The sequence below is a fragment of the Orbicella franksi genome, chromosome 15, assembly GCF_964199315.1.
Source record: "Orbicella franksi chromosome 15, jaOrbFran1.1, whole genome shotgun sequence".
Classification (NCBI taxonomy): domain Eukaryota; kingdom Metazoa; phylum Cnidaria; class Anthozoa; order Scleractinia; family Merulinidae; genus Orbicella; species Orbicella franksi.
The window spans coordinates 8,021,657-8,038,450 of NC_138159.1; the positions used below are offsets into that span (position 1 = coordinate 8,021,657).

Sequence of the window (16,794 nt, forward strand, 5' to 3'; positions counted from 1 at the left end):
GCTCGCAATAATATTCTCTTTGCTGTGTTATAAACACCTTCGTTCGTAAACCAAAGAGTCGTAGTTTTGCCGTAATCTCTGCGATGGAAAGTTTCAGTGAAGGATTAAGAAATAATTTTGCGCAATTAGTTCGTAAGATGTTTGCGCTGAATTTGTTTGCTATTTCCTGTTCTTCTCGTTACCCGTTGCTCTCAGGTCATACGAGCTTTGGTCGCTCCTTCGGGACCTGGTAGCAACAGTGTAACTTGGAAGTACATTTGAGGATGACCCGCCGAACGAAAGAAGAGATTGAAATAAACGAGGAGTTAGTGTTACTCAACAATGGAGATGGCAACGAGATAAGAATTTTAATTTCATAACTTTCGATTAAAATGGTGGCAATATATTGTTGTAAGGATTGCTTGACGAGGCTTTTTTTTCCATAGGCAGCCCAAGCTCTCTCTATGAACCACACAAGCAACACAATATGGCATCGAATTATGAGGGTTTATATGGGATTTTCTACAAGATATCCATGGAGGTAGTTAAGAGTGAAAATTCTCAATAAAACTGGTCTACCTTATTCCATACGTGTGTTGTTTGCTCCTGGTGTGGTTATTTTACCGATTGAACTTGATTTAAGCGACTTTTTTGAATTCCGAGTTTCCCTTTATAAAGAGAGGACAAGGCGAAACACCTCAGTTGGAACAGCCTGTCGAACGAAGTCAAAAATCCCAGGCTAAAATGTACCCACCGGCCACAAATCCACCGCGTGTACCATTTGTATTATCGTCTGACAGAGAAAGATATGAAATGGCAAGCTACTAACAGTTGCTGATCAAAATCGATTGGATATAAAATTGAACTCGGTTAGTTGAAAAGGTATTTCACGTTTACTTTGCGAGATTTGAAAATCCATTTCGGAATTAAATTTCATTTCGTCGTCTATTTCATCCATTTGCCATTTCACCTTTTTCATGTCTCGAGGAACTCTTGCATCATCTCGCACAAAAACCAGCGCGAAGTTCGTTGAAAAATGAAATTTGAGACTGTTTGGCAAACATTTGAGATGGAAAAACTATGTTGAAATACCAAAACTGCTTTTCAATGCGAGGTGATGCAGTAGTTTTGACGCGATTCTGTCAACTCTTGCCTTTGAAACATTTTTGTGATCAAAAACTTCTGAAGGGCAAGCTGTTAAATTTTTTCTCAAAAACGTTGTAAGGGGAAACGCTGTGCAAATTTTTCAAATTTTCCCGCCAAAAGTCTTAATTTTTAAACCCGAATTTTTTCCATCTCACGTTTTAATTCAATTTTACTGATTTTCAATTAATTAATTAGTTACTTATTGCAGAACAATAAAATTTAATGAAATGAAAAAAGCAAGTGGTGGTTTTTGTGTACATTATCTTAGCATTGTCAAGAAATATTAAAGACAATAAAAATACTACTGCAAGTAGTAGTCAATTACACACAGGTCTTCAATATAACTTTTATTGGTTTTTTACTATAATACAATAGCTGTTATTACAGTTGAGCCCACGTTTCAGCGGTGTTACTTTCAGTGCGCGCGAAAGCGAGGCTTTCGGGTCAAACGAAAATACCTCAACAAAGGATCGTCTGCCCTTTTGACCTGTGGACTGTTCTCTTCGTTTGTGTTTGCGGATCTGGTCGTTCATCTGGCCTGATTCTGTCGTGAAAAACATGGTAAGGCGCTGCATTGTTTATGGACGTGTTAACAGAAGTAACAAGCCCGAATGTTCAAAACTGTCGTGGCATTCTTTACCTATAAACAATGCTAAGTTTCTTCGAACTTGGTTGCGTAAAATGAAGAGAAAAGACCCTCCCGTGTCGAAACATTCTTACCTCTGCAGTGAGCACTTTTCTGAAGATTGTTTTATGCGGTGTGTGGGAGGAAAAAGGTATCTGAAAAGTACGGTGGCCCATTAGGGACAACTTTACAAACCAGAAAAACACAAAATAACAAAAAAATATCACTGCAAACTAAATCAAAGATACTACGAATGAAGTCAAACCAGCACTGCCAATGAAAGATCGAATGCACTCCTACAATTAACGCATGCACACCGCCAAAAATTAAACGCACACTGCAAATGAAAGCAAAACGCACACTGCTAAGAAAAGTGAATTGCAGACTGAAAATGAAAGCAAAATCAATCCCCAAATAAAGTAAAAAAAAAAATCTCACTGCAAAAAAGCTGAACGCACACTGCAAATGAAAGCAAAATCAACACTGCAAACAAAAGTTAACCGCACGCCACAAATGAAAGGGAAAAAAACTATGCGCACGCATTTCAACGAGAAGGCCTGAGACCTAGTAGTAAGCTATAAGATTCGCGCCCTTTTTCGAAGACAGAATTTAATAAATATGGCGTCCAGTGGAAACTCGAGTAGCTCCAGCGAAGACGAATCGGCTGAAACAACTCAACACGGCGATTTACCTCGTGGGTCAGAAAGAGATGTTATTACGTATTACTTTTACAGAGGTCTTACGTATAGGCATATAACTCTGATGTTGGAGAAGCAACATAATATTACAATGAATCAGCGAACTCTTAAGCGAAGGCTGAAAGACTACGGACTTAAGAGACGTGAAAAAGTAGACGAGGAGCTCAAGGAACGCGTCAGGGATCTCATTTTACAAGACATATGTTCTGGTCCTGATAGCCTTAATGGCTACAGGACTATGTGGCATGTCTTGCGTCTCAGACACCGGATTAATGTTCCACGGCGATTAGCAGAGTCACTATTAAAGGAGGTCGATCCTAAGGGAGTGGAACACAGAAGGAGCCGTTGCCTTCAGCGCAGGATGTATGTGTCACCTGGATCCAACTTCCGCTGGCACATGGACGGGTACGATAAACTAAAGCCGTTTGGCTTTTCCATTCACGGCTGTGTCGACGGCTTTAGCCGAAGAATTATTTGGCTCGAGGTCCAACGATCGAACAAAAATCCAAAGTGTGTAGCAAGCTATTTCATCAAGCATGTCAAAGCAGCACACGGATGTCCAATGCGCGTCTATACTGACCCCAGCACTGAAAACGGTCTGGTTGCTGGAATACAGTGCTATTTGACGGCTGAAGGATTGGATGAATATGCAGGATCGAAGGCTCACAAGTATGTATCGAGCACTAGGAATCAACGTATTGAATGTCAATGGTCACATTACAGAAAACAACGTTGAAGTTGGTGGATCGACTTCTTTCAAGACCTTCATGAATCTGATATTCTCGATCTGACCAGTGACTTGCATAAAGAGGCTATTTGGTTTTGTTTTGCTGATCTGCTCCAGACTGATCTAGATAAGGTAAAGGAATATTGGAACAGTCACCGGATCAGGAAGTCAAAGCATGCCACTGTTTCCGATGTTCCTGACATGATGTACTTCCTGCCTGAGGATTTTGGACAGAGCGACTGCTTGGTTCCAGTATCCCCACACAAGATCACAGAAATGGAAAATAGGTTTGAAGGATTCGATAATGAAGATGATGAAACTGACCCAGTTTTCTGCGAGTATTTTCAATACGTCATGGAAAAAAATAGCTTATCCCACTCTACAAGCATTCTGGAAGCAGGAATTCTTTTTTGAGAAGCTAATCAAGTTCGCAAAAGGTGAACCCTAAATTCTCATGTTCTGTGACCGGGCAAAACACTTTGCTAAGGGCTCCTGTGGAGAGAGGAAGGAGGCAAGAACATAATAGTTCACGCACTGCTTCCAGCCAAATAACATCTTGTGGGGTAGCAGAAAATATCCCTACTCACCCCAAGGCCTTGGAAAGTCCATGGGGGAGGGGACTTTCCAAATCCAAAATCTTCAAAGAAAAAAGTTTGAACCAAAAGTGGAATATCCGGAAGGCTGGGGTCAAACCAACAACAAACCTCTGCGGGAGGAGTATGGATATTATCTGGAATAACACAATCATTTCTCACCATAAAATGGTGAGGGGCATCCTCTTCAATGGGATATGGGTATCATTTCACCTTCCTAGTGTAATGCAAACAAGTTTGCATGTTCATTAACTATGTTTCATTTCTGCATCTATGTCTGAGATACACTGAGAATTTTGAACAACCCATCTTCAATGACACATGCATGTAATCCAAACAACAGGCTGCTTGCAAGTTACAGAATTTTAACAAATTTATTGACACCATTAACACTCAAACATTCTGTCAGAAATGGCTTTGGCCAACACTTGGAAACCACAAAAGGTCATCTAAACTCTGCCAAAGGTCTTTTCGTGTGTTATTGCAGTGTCCATGTTAAATTTAAAATCACTGTATGTGGTCATGTGAGCCACCGGTAACTGTACCCAAAGGGCACAAGTAGAAACTGTTGGGAAACAAATTTGGTGGTCAGTGCTGCAATGAATGAATTTTACTGTTATGCCAAAGCTCTTCTTCTCTGAGGGTAAAATTGGCCTCATGGTTTTCCCAGTAAGAAACTGGAAAATATCTTTAACACTCACAGGGCTGTTGGTAGACTCATTGTCCCCTGTACAATAAGACAAAATATAAAAAGCTATCAGTACTAGTTTATGCTAACAACTAGAAACAAATCTATCAGTACTGGTTTATGATAGGTCTCTTTTCACTCTCTAGATTGTGAGTGAAACACAAAATGAGATATACTAACTCTGGGAGAGGGAAGTTACCCCCCTATAAATATTGCAGGTGTGGTTGATGAAAATTTTAAAAACACCCCTAAAACAACAAGAACAACAGCAACTTCATTTCACCTCAAAGGTACCAGACTCTCATTTGGTGGGTGTTGCCTCCTAAGAGGCACAAATTAAAAAAAACACTGGCATTACTGTTTAAAAGGGAATAATTCAGAAACAAAAGCTATTTGCAAAACAAAAAACCTTTCCAGTTACTTCCATTTTTTACATCCATAAACTTAAAGGTACCAGGACAGCTCTAGCAGCAGTCATTTAGGGTTAAAGAACCCTCAGTGGTAACAATCCACAAATGGTACCCATGAGATCCCTGGCCTTTTTTGGGAGAGTATTAGCTGTTAGCTCTTGGAGAATGATGGCCATGTCCTGGCAGCATGTCCCCATATATGGTATTTTCTTAAAAAAAAACAAAAACAAAAAAGCAAACAAATCGATAACATTTATCGCTTTAGCCAAAAGTGGACTTTTATAGGCAACCCTGACTCACTTTGGCGTCCTAAACACCACTCTTGGAAGAATTGCTGTTCAGATTAAAATCGCTATTAAGGAATATACACTCATTTTGAAAATTGCAATTTTTGCATTAAATGGCCAATTTGAGATAATAAGGTACTCACAACTGTCTTCTGTTTCTTCAACATATCGATTGAAATGAGCCATTACAGCTGTTTCTTTTACTTTCTTTGTGGACCCTGATTGTGAGTATTCAGCATTTAATGTGTTCATCAAGTATGTAGATGTGACCTGCATTCAAACCAAAACATTTAATCAGACCATTAACTTTGGGAATTCATTTGGGAAACCAAATAAACTGTTCAGTTATATAGTAAAGAATTTAATACAAAAATTATATGCCAAAGGATGAGGGTGAACAACAAAAACAAGACAGGGGATACATGACTGATTGTGTGGAACACAGCTGTCTAGGTACATCAATAAACTCAAATGCTCATCCCTTTGAATGGCAAAATCTTCCAAACTTAGTGAGGGACATAAACAGCACAAGTGATTAAAAGGGAGGAAGGAAAACTTTACAAAGATAAAAAAAAACAAGGCAGGTGTCATCCAGGAAACTCTTACATTGTAATCCTCTCCTGGTACAACGAGTTTTTGCATCAGTGAAGGATATTCTTCCATGTATCTCAGAAAACCGTGAAGCTTCAGCCCCTCTCTCATCTGATCAAGCTCAGCTTTCACTCGCATAATGGTGTTCTGAAGTGTTATAACCCTAAAAACAAATTCTCTCTGTTACATATGCAAAGTCAACCATGACATGCAATATCACTGTCAAATTTGAAGTGAACAAATGCGGAAAAGTTTCTGATCCCTAGGTAGTTTCTTTAAAAACTGTTAGATAATCAGTACTTACATCTATTTCACATTTCAAATTTCAGGGTGTTTTCCCGAAGTTATAGAAACAAAGGTAGAGGTTAGGGAGAACAGTGCAAAACTGAACCACTGTCAGCTGTTTCCATTTCTGTTTGACATTCTCCCAACTAACTAGTACATGTCTTTCCTTGATCTTTTAAATACACAGAAAAAATGTTCTATTTATTAGTAATTGTTTCATCCATGAAAAAGCTGCAGCATTTCAATGGAGTTACAGAGAATCACTGCCTTTGGCCAAAGTAGTCCATAATAGCTGACAAAGGACATGGATGTAGCATTTCAAATGAAGCAATTACATGCAAAAATGCAGCAGTTAAATACATCTTGGGATACTGTAAATGCTTGTACCTTACAATAGTGTCCTTTTTCTCCAAAGAAATTTTGGATGTAAAGCCAGTATTCATTAAAACATCCATATTTGCATCATCTTGGAAAATGACTTGTAGTTCTTCATCGCAGTTCACTTCTTTAACCTGGTGACATATCATTGTCAGAGGTGGTTTAATACCTAAGACTTATTACATGTAGATATAACTTACTACTATGATCTCTCTCTGCAGTTTGTTGGCATTTTAAAATAAAAAATAAAATGGCCTTTTTTTCTGATGTAAATGAACATCCTGTAGAGAGAGTTTTGGGAGAATTTTAAAGTACTGCCATCAATTTTTGCTTTGTTTTTGCCAACAACCTTTGCATGAACTTTGGAAAGTGGTGCTGAGTTTGTGTTGGTTAATCATCATGCTACATATATGCGGGTTTTGTATTACTCTAATCTGTTAAATTTAAATAACAGAAATAAAATGAGGATGATGATGATGATGATCAACAAGACATTTTCGATGAATATACAGCACACAAGTAATCCATATAAGAAAGTGAGAATGTTGTGCAAATCAGTAGCAAAACGAGCTGAGATATACAAATGTAAAGCTTTATGTCAAGCCATTGTACAAGGGAATATTATTACCCTTTTCGCTGAAGTCCTGACATCTGGATTAACAATATCATCATCTGCTAGTGATATGTCTGTGATTTCTGGAGTACACAGATAGCTGTAAACCCAGTTAGCTAAGAAGGCAGGTGGTGGACCCTCCTGGAGAACTGACATTGCCATGACTTGTCCAATGGCTTTGAAAGAGCCATTACCCACAGCCTCAACATGGGGTCCAGGTGACAGACTGCTGTGTTCTGTGCCCTCAAATAAGTTGGTCTGCACAGCTGCAACAAATGCTGTAGAAAATAATATTTAAAGAAAAAGTCTTCAAATGTATGCTAATCAAACAGACTTAGTTACAAGACACATCTTACTTCTAAGTATGTTCTTGATATTTATGGAGGAAAATAAATTATTCTGTCCAGCTCAATTAAAGCTCAACAAAGGGACATATATTTATCTCCATTAAATAACTGAGTTACAGCCACCCCCACAGTGAAAAAAATTCCTGAGGTTTCTTTGCATTCTAATAATTATTTTGGCAAAAACAGATTACTGAAATTAATATCACTGTCTAAATTACCAGATAAAAGCTCCTTCCGCAGCCCTCCAGTGTCTATCCCAGACTCTCCAAAGAATTGTACTTTCGACACACCCTCCAAACTTTTTTACGTCTTAGCTGCCTGATGCCATCCCACAAAAGATCTTGTCTGTTAACTCTTACATCAATTCGTTCCTGTTGTTTAACTTTTCTGTAGAGGATGTTTAAGATGTCATCAAGGCTGTGGAAAAATAATATTATTTTTTGATACCAAATTAGGTTAATGTACTCAATAATCACTAAAAAGCTAATCGGGTTGAGTAAAGGATATTAATTTTGACATATAGGAGGTTAAGGAGAAAAAAGTACTTAATTAGTCAATAAAAAAAGAACAAGAAAAATAAGCAAACAAGCAAGCAAAGAAAAAAAAAAACAGACAATATGCTTAGCTGAAAAGAAAAAAAATGAAACAGACTTTGAGAGAGATGTGATAAGTATTTTACAGGTTATTTGTGATGGACTTGTTTTCATCCCAGTAATGGTTCCCAGAGCAAAAAGAAAAGTAAACCAGCACTTGACAAGAAAGTATTATTGAATGCCTCAAAATTTATAGTAACACTGTTGAGAACCAAGTTTAAAGTCACAAGGATTTAATGGATTCTCCCTATTGAAATGAAAGGAAAACCTGCTGTAGCTTCTACGAAGAAGCATGGATGCAAAACATCCACTTCTCAATTCATGCCTAAACCACACAGTGAATATGGGCAAGTGATATGGGTAGAGTTTTGTAACACTGCTAATCAAAATGTTATTCAAGTCCTGAAGTTCAAGAGGAAAGCACATTCTAGCATGAAACAAACACATTTAAAAGAAAGACATCCATCCATATCTCTAAAAATGCAATAATGAATTTATGCTTGAGCTGAAAATAACTGTTCTCACCTTTCTCACAAGTGAGGTGGTGTATCAACTCCCCTCCCTCTCCCCCCTTTGGACTACATACCTACAAATGGGATCAATTGGTTCACTGCTCAGTTCAGTCGCTAGAAGTTTCTCGGCAGCTCCATCTCTTGAACCAGCATTTTCAAGGGCCTGAATGATTTCTTCTTCTGTGTTTGTTGGAAAAGTTTCTTTCAAAACTTGTACATCACTTCCCTCTGTAATGAAATGTAATCAGAATTATCATTTTGCTGTCATTTTGTGTCACATCAAGGCTACATTTTTTGGAGACACTAAATGAGAAAAATGCAGAAATTGGATACCTCAGTCAGTTGTGTGACTCTTTTTTGTGATAATAACTTGTAAACATTAAGTCTTGTCCACACTTGTGGATAATAACAAGGCCCAAGCCCGGAAAGTTCACACATGTGGAACAAACATAAGTGAACAAGACAAGTGCAGTGGAATCAGAGGAGATCTGGTGACAACAGATCATATGCTTGTGCTTATTTTGTTTCATGCTGTATCACTTATTTGAAATTAAAGCTCAAATACAAGAAAAGAACAAAATTTCTATGTATTATGCTTGTGCTTATCCCACACCGGTCACACACGTTATGCTTAAGACTGTGATTATTGCACAATTGCGTATCAGCTTTTGACCTTCATATCAAGTTTCACATGAATTTTGATTACCACCTTGACTTGTTTGGATTAAATGTTCCCGAGTTTCTTCAACCACTCTTCAAGGACGAGAAAAAAAATAGAGAAACCTACCAGTTCGCTGATCCGTGATTAAAGGCTCAGCGGCAGATCCAGTGGAAGCCCAAGGGAACCGATCCATTTCATTGTCGTCATTTATATCATCGACAACCAGAACTGTGCTCTCAGTTGCCATTCCTTTTCGACATGCCCCAGAGAAACCATATGCACGCAAATGCGATTCTTTGGCAGCAACTTCGAAAGTTTCGCTGTCACTTTCATCTGACTTGTTAGTATAAAACTCTTCAAGAGGTATAAGGTAAAATGTTAATCGCTTGAATTCCTTGCCGATTGCTTGCTTGTAAGCTGCAAGTGAGAACTTGTCATTTGTTCCAGGAACATGAATCACTTCCCGAAAGTCTGGATATAGCAAAACATAAGCAACGGTCTCGTCAAACGTCTGATCAAAGCTGGCATGTTTTGCCACTGCCCTCTGCATGATCTCTTCTTTGCTGGCTAGCGAATTTACTGTAATGATCTGAGTCTTCCCACGACGAAGCTTTATCACTCCATCTGTTTGGGCTGCCAAACCAACCTTTATTTCTACATTTGCCGATTTCTGTGAAGTAGTGCCCATGGAATAGCGGGACTGGTTTTTTTTTTATTTTCTTCTTGGGGGGTTTAAAACCGTGTTGACGTTCCTCTTCACGCTTTCGATAGAACTCTTCGAACGCCTGGGTACGTTCTGACGACGACGAATGATCAGGGGAATCCGAGTTCAGTAGACTTGTAGAACGACTGGCAGCTTCACTTATCTCGCGTCCCGTTCCTGATGTAGAAGGAGAACCAAGCATTCGGGAAACCTCCTCACGAACTGCTGCACGAATTTCGTCCCGTACATAATGAGACGCCATCTTGGTTGTCACCTCAAGGAAAAAGGAGAATACTAAAAAACATCTGGTGAGGGTCGAGGGGAAACTACATGTAATAGCATAGAGTGTACACCCCTATACACTCCTCTACTTAACAAATAAAGAAGCCCCGACTGTGCTCTGTTCTGTTGTAAAGCACGCAGGAAGCGGTAGAGCACGAAAGAAGTGTAGGGGAAAACACGAGACGTAGTCGAGTGTTTTTCCCTACTTCTTGAGTGCTCTACCGCTTCCTAAGTGCTTTACAACAGAACAGAGCACAGTCGAGGCTTCTTTATTTGTTTTATGATAAAGAATCAGATAATTTCCCCACGCATTCGGCTGAATTTTCAAACCAAGCTTTATTTTCCAAACGAGCAAAAGTGGCGTCAGCCGTGTACTGTTCTCTGATAAAGCACGCTAAAATAAGCCAATCACAATCCTTGTTAGAATTGTTCAAATAATTTGATTGGCTAACGAAGCGACAGCTGTCAATCACAAACTGGACTTCAGCTAAGCTTTCAGTTTCGAGAAGTTTGAGCGGCTTCGAGAGAAGAACGATGCCTTCAAAGTTCGCTTTTAAGTTAATTTTTAAATACGGATCTCAAGGCAGGTAAAGATTTATAGTCCAGAGGAATCCGGCCGTATTGTGGCCCATGAAAACGAGCACTTTTCCAGTGGAAATTACGAAACGCGGAGCTCAAAGCTTGTGGATGAAAGTGCGAAATGCCGGGTTGAATTTGAAAGGAGCTACAGTTATTTACGGCTTGTAGCCGCATGCAGCAAGATTGCCCGAACTAGCGTAAAAGTTAGAAAGACTTAACGGCTCCCACTGGTTCTACTTCGAGCACAGAAGAGAATATCAGAACAAGTTTTGCACTGACCACTCGTCGGTTTGCTTCGCTGAGATGACCGGAGAACGAGCGTTACTACACTGCATGTAAGTGTTGTTTGAGCAAATGAGCATTTTTAATTGTAAATTTACAAAAATAAAGCTTCTCATCATAAACAGAGACAGTTCAATTGTTTTCTGTCGTTGTTTTACTTCTTAGTATAATTTCTGCCTTCGTAACAAAATTAATGTCTTTATCGAAGCACTGTTTAGGTTGAGAATTTGTGTATTTCGCTACAGCTGTACATGTTTTGTCGGCGGGAATCTAGCAAAACTTGTTATTTTAGTACAGTTTTAACACTACTGTTGCTAACAATGGTCTCTGTGAGCCATATTTACTGCAGAAAAATAGCTCGCTTCCAGTGCGTTTGTCTGAGTCACAGGGGATGTTTAATTTGGGTCAAATTTGTCAAAATTCCGAAGCAAAAATTTGGAAGCCAACTTACCGTCATCAACCCGTGCTCTGTTCTCTGATAAAGCATGCTGTTTCAGCCAATCAGATCGCGCGTTATATGGAAACTTTATTATAATGCATTGTAGAGGACTATACAGTACGATACATCCTTATACAGCGCTATACACAACTATACAGCACTATACACAACTATACAGGACTATACACCCCTAAACAGCACTATACAGCGCTATACAATCCTATACAGCGCTATACACCCCTATACAGCACTATACACTCCTAAACAGCACTATACACCCCTATACAGCAATATACACCCCCATACAGCACTATACACCCCTATAAAGCACTATACACCCCTATACAACACTATACACCCCTATACAGCACTATACATCCCTATACAGCGCTATAAACCCCTATACAGCACTGCACACCTCTAAACAGCACTATATACCCCTATACAGCACTATACACCCCTATACAGCATTATATCGCACTATAAACGCTATACAACATTATAAACTCCTATACAGCACTAGACACCGCTATAGAGTACTATACATCCCTATACACTCCTATACGGCACTATACACCCCTATACAGCACTATACACCCCTATACAGCGCTATACACCCGTATACATCACTATACAGCCCTATACAGCACTATACACACCAATACAGCACTATACACCCCCTACAGCACTATACACCCCCATACAGCACTATACACCGCTATACAGCACTATACACTCCTAAACAGCACTAGACACCCCTATACAGCAATATACACCCCATACAGCACTATACACCCCCATACAGCACCATACACACCCATACAGCACTATACACCCCTATACAACACTATACACCCCTATACAGCACTATACACTTCTAAACAGCACTATACACCCCTATACAGCAATATACACCCCCATACAGCACTATACACCCCTATAAAGCCCTATACACCCCTATACAACACTATACACCCCTATACAGCACTATACATCCCTATACAGCGCTATACACCCCTATAAAGCACTGTACACCCCTAAACAGCACTATACACCCCTATACAGCATTATATCGCACTATAAACGCTATACAACATTATAAACTCCTATACAGCACTAGACACCCCTATAAAGAACTATACATCCCTATACACTCCTATACGGCACTATACACCCCTATACAACACTATACACCCCTATACAGCGCTATACACCCGTACACATCACTATACAGCCCTATACAGCACTATACACACGCATATAGCACTATACACCCCCATACAGCACTATACACCCCTATACAGCACTATACACCGCTATATAACACTATACACCGCTATAAAGCACTACACAACCCTATACAGCACTATACACCCCCATACAGCACTATACATCCCTAAACAGCACTATACAACCCCATACAGCACTATACACTCCCATACAGCACTATACACCCCCATACAGCACTATACACCCCTATACAACACTATACACCCCTATACAGCACTATACATCCCTATACAGCGCTATACACCCCTATACAGCACTATACACCCCCATACAGCACTATCCACCCCTATACAGCACTATACACCCCTATACATTACTATACACCACCATACAGCACTATACACCCCTATACAGCACTATCAACCGCTATAGAACAGTATACACCCCTACAGAGAACTATACAACCCTATACAGCACTATACACCGCTATACAACATTGTACACCCCTAAACAGCACTATACACCCCTATACAGCACTATACACCCCTATACAGCCATATACACCCCTAAAAAGCACTTTACACCCCTATACAGCATTATAAACCCCTATACAGCATTATACACCCCTATACAGTACTATACACCCCTGTACAGCACTATAAATCCCTATACGGCAATATAGACCCCTACATAGCACTCTTCATTCCTTAACAGTACTATACACCCCTATACAGTACTATACATCCCTATACAGCACCATACACCCCTATACAGCACTATACACCTCTATACAGCACTATACACCCGTATATAGCACTACACAGCCTTATACAGCACTATACACCCTTCTACAGCACTATACACCCCTATACAGCACTATACACCCCTGTAGAACACTCTACAGCCGTAAACAGCACTATACACCCCTATACAGCACTGTACACCCCTAAACAGCACTATACACCCCTGTACAGCACTATACATCCCTATACAACACTATACATCCCTATACAGCACTTAGATTACTATACATCCTTATGCAGGACCTCTCGTGCAAACAAAAAAAACCCTCTTTAACACGAACGACTGCTAAGCAGGCTGATTAAAGTGGCTTTAGGTTTACAGGACTTTTAAATATTCATTGTTTGGGTTTTTCAATTATTAATTAACAACTTCTGTATTGTTCTTACCACGAGCAGTACTTATGAATAGAATACACCTGGGCCGTAGCTCAGGTTAAGGGATGGGGTTATTCGAATAGGACTAATGATGGCTAATATATTAGGCTTGAATCCCCATTTCAATCTATTTTTAAATAATAAACTATAATTGTCAAGGTAAAATTTGTTTTCTAGATGCTTTGATGCTAGGGAACAGGATAATAGCGATCACCTTGTTCAACCTTCTCAGCTAATAGTTTTCTTAACCTTTCACAGATATCAAGTAAAATATCTTCCGTTTGTTGAGTTGACAGTCGATAGTTGATTTTTATTTAAGAAAACTGACATCCATCCGACAGTATGGCCAGTCGTTTTGCCATTTTTCAAATGCAAATACATAGTAGACCGTGTATATATAATTAAATTCCATGTTACCGTGCATCTGTTCAGTATTAGTATAAATCTGCCAGCGTTCTATTACGAATGCCGTGAGCTTATTGGCTACGCTACTCACTATCTATTCTGTGGTAGATAGTGAGTAGAGTAGCAGTATTCACTTGTTAACAAAATGACAGCCGCTTCAATGAAAAACAGTTTCTAGATGTATCTATGTATAGTGCTATGGGTGTTATGTTATGTATAGTGTTATGTATAGTTTTGTGGGTGTCTAGTCCTATATAGGGGCGTCTACTGCTGTATAGGGGTGTATAGTGCTATATCAGGGTGTATAGTGCTGTATAGGGGTGTATACTGCTGTATAGTGCTGTATAGGGGTGTATAGTGCTGTCTAGTGCTGTACACGGGTGTATAGTGGTGTATAGGGGTGTATAGTGCTGTATAGGGGTGTATAGCGCTGTATAGGGTTGTATAGTGTGGCATAGGGGTGTATAGTGCTGTATAGTGTTGTTTAGGGGTGTATACTGCGGTATAGGGGTGTATAGTGCTGTATTTGGGTGTATAGTGCTGTATAGGGGTGAATAGTTCTGTATTTGGGTGTATAGTGCTGTATAGGGGTGTATACTGCTGTATAGGGATGTATAGTGCTGTATATGGGTGTGTAGTGCTGCATAGGGGTGTATAGTGCTGTATAGTGTTGTTTAGGGGTGTACAGGGCTGTATTTCGATGTATAGTGCTGTATAGTGCTGTATGTGGGTGTATAGTGCTGTTTAGGGGTGTATAGTGCTGTATAATGGGGTATAGTGTTGTATAGGGGTGTATAGTGCTGTATAGGGGTTTGTAGTGCTGTATAGTGGTGTATACTGCTGTATAGGGATGTATAGTGCTGTATATGGGTGTATGGTGCTGTATAGGGGTGTATAGTGCGATAGAGTGCTGTATAGGGGTGTATAGTCCTGTATAGGGGTGTATGGTGCTGTGTAGGGGTGTATGGTGCAGTATTAGGGTGTCTAGTGCTGTCTAGGGGCGTATAGTGCTGTATAGAGTTTTATGGTGCTGCATAGGGGGTGAATAATGCTCTATTTGGGTTTATAGTGCTTTTTACTGCTGTATGGGGGTGTACAGTGCTGTATAGGGGTGTATAGTGCTCTATAGTGGTGTTTAGTGCTGGAAAGGGATGTATAATGCTGTATAGGGGTTTATAGTGCTATATAGGGGTGTATACTGCTGTATAGCGATGTATAGTGCTGTATGTGGGTGTATAGTGCTTTATAGGGGGTGTATAGTGCTGCATAGTGCTGTTTAGGGGTGTATAGTGCTGTATAGGGGTGTATACTGCTGTATAGGGGTGTATAGTGCTGTATAGGGGTGTATAGTGTTGTATTTGGGTGTGTAATGCTGTATAGGGGTGTATAATGCTGTATTTGGGTGTATAGTGCTGTATAGGGGTGTATAGTGCTGTGTAGGAGTTTATAGTGCTCTATAGGGGTGTATACTGCTGTATAGGGATGTATAGTGCTGTATATGGGTGTATAGTGCTGTATAGATGTGTATAGTGCTGCATAGTGCTGTTTAGGGGTGTATAGTGCTGTATAGGGGTGTATACTGCTGTATAGGGGTGTATAGTGCTGTATAGGGGTGTATAGTGTTGTATTTGGGTGTGTAATGCTGTATAGGGGTGTATAATGCTGTATTTGGGTGTATAGTGCTGTATAGGGGTGTATAGTGCTGTGTAGGAGTTTATAGTGCTCTATAGGGGTGTATACTGCTGTATAGGGATGTATAGTGCTGTATATGGGTGTATAGTGCTGTATAGATGTGTATAGTGCTGCATAGTGCTGTTTAGGGGTGTATAGTGCCGAATAGGGGTGTATAATGTTGTATAGGGATGTATAGTGCTGTATAGGGGTGTCTAGTGCTGTATAGGGGTGTCTAGTGCTGTATAGGGGTGTATGGTGGTGTGTAGGGGTGTATGGTGCTGTATTAGGGTGTATAGTGCTGTAGAGGGGTGTATAATGCTGTATAGGGGTGTATAGTGCTGTACAGGGTTGTATGGTGCTGTATAGGGGTGAATAGTACTGTATTTGGGTTTATAGTGCTTTATACTGCTGTATGGGGGTGTATAGTGCTGTATAGGGGTGTATAGTGCTGTATGGGGGTGTATAGTGCTGTATAGGGGTGTATAGCGCTGTATAGGGATGTATAGTGCTGTATGGGGATGTATAGCGCTGTATAGGGATGTATAGTGCTGTATAGGGGTGTATAGTGTTGTATAATGGTGTACAGTGCTGTAACGGGATGTATAGTGCTGTATAGGGGTTTATAGTGCTATATAGGGTTGTATACTGCTGTATAGGGATGTATAGTGCTGTAAAGGGGTGTATAGTGCTGTATAAAGGTTTATAGTGCTATATAGGGTTGTATACTGCTGTATAAGGATGTATAGTGTTTTATAGGGATGTATAGCGCTGTATAGGGTTGTATAGTGCTGTATAGGGGTGCATAGTGCTCTATAGGGGTGTATAGTGCTGTATAGGGTTGTATAGTGCTGTATAGGGGTGTATAGTGCTGTATGGGGGTGTATAGTGC

General features: G+C 39.9%; 1 protein-coding gene and 1 pseudogene across 2 annotated transcripts; one reads left to right on the top strand and one right to left on the bottom strand.

Annotated features, from left to right (window-relative positions):
- The first annotated feature begins 1,120 nt into the window (after positions 1-1,120).
- LOC145469502 (uncharacterized) lies at positions 1,121-3,623 on the top strand (annotated as a pseudogene).
- A 520-nt stretch (positions 3,624-4,143) lies between these two features.
- On the bottom strand, positions 4,144-9,935 carry LOC145469503 (G2/M phase-specific E3 ubiquitin-protein ligase-like). Of its 2 annotated transcripts, XM_081453247.1 has the most exons (6): positions 7,586-7,669; positions 7,036-7,298; positions 6,417-6,541; positions 5,760-5,907; positions 5,297-5,423; positions 4,144-4,495 (listed from the first exon to the last, which is right to left on the bottom strand). In XM_081453247.1, exons 2-6 carry the CDS (start codon positions 7,180-7,182, stop codon positions 4,218-4,220), a joined length of 825 nt encoding a protein of 274 aa, XP_081309373.1. In that variant the 5' UTR covers positions 7,183-7,298; positions 7,586-7,669; the 3' UTR covers positions 4,144-4,217. The 2 variants fall into 2 exon arrangements, with proteins under 2 accessions (XP_081309373.1, XP_081309372.1); XM_081453246.1 differs by lacking the exons at positions 4,144-4,495; positions 5,297-5,423; positions 5,760-5,907; positions 6,417-6,541 and adding exons at positions 8,547-8,700; positions 9,260-9,935 and having other exon boundaries at positions 7,209-7,298; positions 7,586-7,784.
- Between the last annotated feature and the right edge of the window lie 6,859 nt (positions 9,936-16,794).